Source organism: Trichechus manatus, unplaced genomic scaffold (assembly GCF_000243295.1).
Source record: "Trichechus manatus latirostris isolate Lorelei unplaced genomic scaffold, TriManLat1.0 scaffold00116, whole genome shotgun sequence".
Lineage (NCBI taxonomy): Eukaryota > Metazoa > Chordata > Mammalia > Sirenia > Trichechidae > Trichechus > Trichechus manatus.
In genome coordinates, this window is record NW_004444052.1 from 1945057 (window position 1) to 1949095 (window position 4039).

The 4039-nt window shown below is 45.7% G+C and overlaps 1 protein-coding gene across 1 annotated transcript in view; it reads left to right on the plus strand.

Annotated features, from left to right (window-relative positions):
• TRIO (trio Rho guanine nucleotide exchange factor) overlaps window positions 1-2769 on the plus strand; it is a 285006-nt gene extending 282237 nt beyond the window's left edge. Inside the window, exon 55 of the mRNA XM_023738420.1 lies at window positions 406-2769. Within this exon, the coding sequence (XP_023594188.1) occupies window positions 406-948 (543 nt within the window). The 3' untranslated portion in view covers window positions 949-2769. The remainder of the gene's footprint in view (window positions 1-405) is intronic.
• The last annotated feature ends 1270 nt before the right edge of the window (window positions 2770-4039 follow it).

Below are 4039 nucleotides of genomic sequence, written 5' to 3' on the forward strand. Positions count from 1 at the left end.
TAGTGAGGAGACGTGAACACCCAGCTTTCTGACCAGCCCGGTCTAGTGAGGAGACGTGAACACCCAGCTTTCTGACCAGCCCAGTGTAGTGAGGAGACGTGAACACCCAGCTTTCTGACTAACCGAGTATAATGAGGAGACGTGAACACCCAGCTTTATAGGCAGCCATGTATAATCAGGCAACTTTACGTTTCCAGCCAGAGCGAATCCGTGCTGAATTGAGGCAGCGATTCCTCCACCTTGGTTCTTTTTTCTAAGGATTTCACCGTTTTGCACGTGCATAAACAGTCTGTTCTAGTTGACTTCACAGGTTCCTTCCAACTCTGAAGCGGCTCCTGTGACCGTCACGGGTAAGCTTAAGTTTGGGGTAGTTTGCAGTGACCATCTGCTCCTCCTGTTTTCTAGCCTGAAAACATCCTCGTGGATCAGAGCTCAGCCAAGCCAACCATCAAGCTGGCGGACTTTGGAGATGCTGTCCAACTCAACACGACCTACTACATCCACCCGCTGCTGGGGAACCCCGAGTTCTCAGCCCCCGAGATCATCCTGGGCAACCCCGTCTCCCTGACTGCGGACACGTGGAGTGTTGGAGTGCTCACCTATGTGCTTCTCAGCGGCGTGTCCCCCTTCCTGGATGACAGCGTGGAGGAGACCTGCCTGAACATTTGCCGCCTAGACTTTAGCTTCCCAGATGACTACTTTAAAGGGGTGAGCCAGAAGGCCAAGGACTTCGTGTGCTTCCTCCTGCAGGAGGACCCGGCCACGCGGCCCTCGGCTGCACTGTCCCTCCAGGAGCACTGGCTGCAGGCAGGCCACAGCAAGAGCGCGGCCACCCTGGACACGTCCAGACTAAGCTCCTTCATTGAGCGGCGCAAACACCAGAACGATGTTGGACCTATCCGTAGCATTAAAAACTTCCTCCAGAGCAGGCTCCTGCCTAGAGTTTGACCTGTCTTGAAGTCCTTTCTCATTCTCTTTCACCTGCCAATCAGCTGTTAATTTGAATTTCGAAGAGGAGAAAAACAACCAAACGTAAGCAATCAGCTGCCGGTGTGTTCATCGTGTGACGTTGCCTCCCAAGTGAGCTTGGGACTCAGAGCTAAAGCTGCGCTGGGGTGGAGGACCTTCGCTGCACTCTGCGGACGGCAGAGGGAGCACCGCTGTGTCACAGTCTTTTATTCAGGTTTCTGCAAAAAATACAACAGATAACTTTTTTAAATGAACAGGGATAGAATTTTGCAAATTACACATTTTCAAGATTTACTCAAAAAAAAAAAAAAAAGCCTATGTTCAACCACTGGTGTTAACGAACAAAACAAAGATACTGTACGTCTCCGGGGCGGATTGCCTGCACGGCGGCCCTGCCCACGGCCTCTTCTCCAGCCCAGTGTCCACCTGGCTGTGAGCTTTTCCAGCCGGCTCGTCTGCCGGCATCTCCCCGGGACGCCCGACCGTGCGTTCAACCTCAGACTTTTGCATAAAACTAGAACGAGTTGTTTTGCTCTGATGAAATGTAGGCCTTACTTGTATATAATAAGACTGTCCCTGCCTTCAGTCTGTCCTTCCCCACTGCCTTCCCTCCCACACTCATCCACTTTCTGGGGACCAGAGGGCCCTGACCATCAAGCGAGAACATCTGGTTGGGACCCCTGCCCCTCCCCTGCCCCTGTCCCCAAGCCGTCAATCAGATTGTTGAGCAGTATACAGTCGGATGAAAATACTGTAAATGCACTCATTGGGGTTTCTTTGGTTTTTTTTTCTTTTTTGGTTTTATTTCATATCATGTGCAATGTTGTGGCTTTAACATTTTATGCAACTATTTATGAAGACCTCTGTTGTACCTGTAATAAATACATAGAAAAAGCACATACTTCGTACGGTGAGCTTTATGGTTCTGTGCGTGTTGGGGGTGGGCAGGGTGGGGGTTGTAGCCCAGTGCCATCGGTTCCAGGAGAGTGAACTCTTCGTGAAATTTGTCGGTTTTGAGGATTGTAAAAAAAGTGATTTCATACTCTGACTCTAAAACTGGATAATAGGGTAATGTTTTAAAAATTTATTATGCTATTATTCAGAATGCCAAAGTATTTTTTTTTTTTTTTTCCCCAAAAGCAGTCTGGACATTTACTACTTTTTAGACTTTTTGACGTTCAACTTTCTGTAGAAAAATTGGCTGGATTTTGAGCCAGTTAAGCCAATTCAACACTGGCCGTCACAAGGCCGGTGTCCAAGCCTTCGTCACTGTGGCAGAACTAACGTCGGCCTGGGGAGAGGCCTGTAAACAAAGGAGGCTGGTTTCTGGACACGTCTGCATTTTTCTGGATGTCTTTTTACCTTTGCTGTATGAAATGACACTAAAGAAAGAGACCAGCCTGCTCCCCGAGCCACCCAGACATCTGGGTCTTGAGCCATAAACTGGCGTAGTTAAGCTTTGCAGCTTCCAATGTGTTTTATTTATTCTTTCATTGGGTTTTTGTTTGTTCGTTTCTTCTTGTAAAATTGTACAGAAACTTTTTCAAAGACATTGGATTCAAAACTGGATGTGTATTCGTAACCTCATAACTTCTATTCGTGCATTGTTTCCTTTATTATTTCAGTTAAATTTTTACATTATTTTGCATGTATATTTCTTTGTACAGAGACCTTACATGTTTACACAGTATGATGTGATGTAAATATTTTATTTTGCCATCAGTTATTTTAAAAAATTAAACATATTTGCCTGATTTTGGTGTTAGGCCTTTTATTTAAATTGGTCACTGTTGAATGGAAAAGAGAGAGATCGCTGTGGGCAAGTCTAAAGCTGAGGCCTCTCGTGGGGTCAGTGGAAGGGAAGTTGCGGGGGGATTGGGAATCTGGTGAACCCACCCAGAAAAGGAAGTTGGTAAGGCTCCTGCAGACTGGTTCACACAAACCAAACTTGAGAGACACTGGCATAAAAACCAGAATGCCAGCTGTTTACAGTGGGGGCCTTATCCTGGTTAGAATATCTAAGATACCCCCAGTCCTCAGAATTTAGTAGAAAGACAATTTCTTGATGAATGTAAAATCTGAACAAAGGGAAGAGCTGCTTCACCACGCCATTGAAAGGCAAAAGGAACATTTTCCAGACGCCTTCAAGGAAACGAAGCACCTGGGTTGAAGCACCGGTGTTACTGAACAAGCCAGAAGACCCACACCTCTGGAGAAGACTCCCCAGTAGCCATCCATCAGCCTCCCCACGCCAGGGAGTGCCTAGTCCTGGGAGATGTCCAGCTGCTACCTCTCTGGGTCTCTGTTGCGAGGCTCTGACACAGATGTAGCTTCTGACGCTGCTGCCCCACACATCTGACAGTAGGCTACTTAGGCTGGTAACCAGAATCATCTCTCTCATTTTGATTCCTTCGGAGATGGTGACTTCTATTATTGTTCAGTACACCGTAAAAAATGGGTTTTGTTTTTCCTTTTCTTACTATAATCCTCAGTGTAAGACAGGTGTGAAAAGAAACGTTCATGCTAAAACTGTAAGTCAGGACACAGGAAGCTGTGCCTGAGGTGTGTGCCTTATCTCGAGAGGCCAGGGCCGTGAGATGGCTCACTGGTCTCAGGATGGCACGGAAAATTCAACACTGGGTTCTAATCCACAGCAGCAACATGGTAGCAGGCCTTGGGGTGACTCACCTGGCTAACCGCAATTTGACACCTTGTTAGCAGTACAAGAACCAAGAGATATGTATTTTTTTTTTTAATTAGATACTTCCTATATGAGGTAGTTAGGCCTGTAAGATTAAAAACACTTCCAAGTGAAAAGTAGTCCTTTAGATCTTTGGTCTATAATGCTTCCTATCTATATTTTTTTCTCTCAAATATAAAAAGATGTTTTATATTCCACATGTGAATACTTATAAACCTTTTAAACCCAGAGATTCTCTTTAACCTTAAAGGGGAAAAAAAATGAGTATTTTCATGGAAGTACATTATGAACGTCATAGCAAGTGTTCATCAAAAAGATATTAGATAACTGGAAGAAAGGTCCTTCGAGCTATACTTTTTTTCAGACATG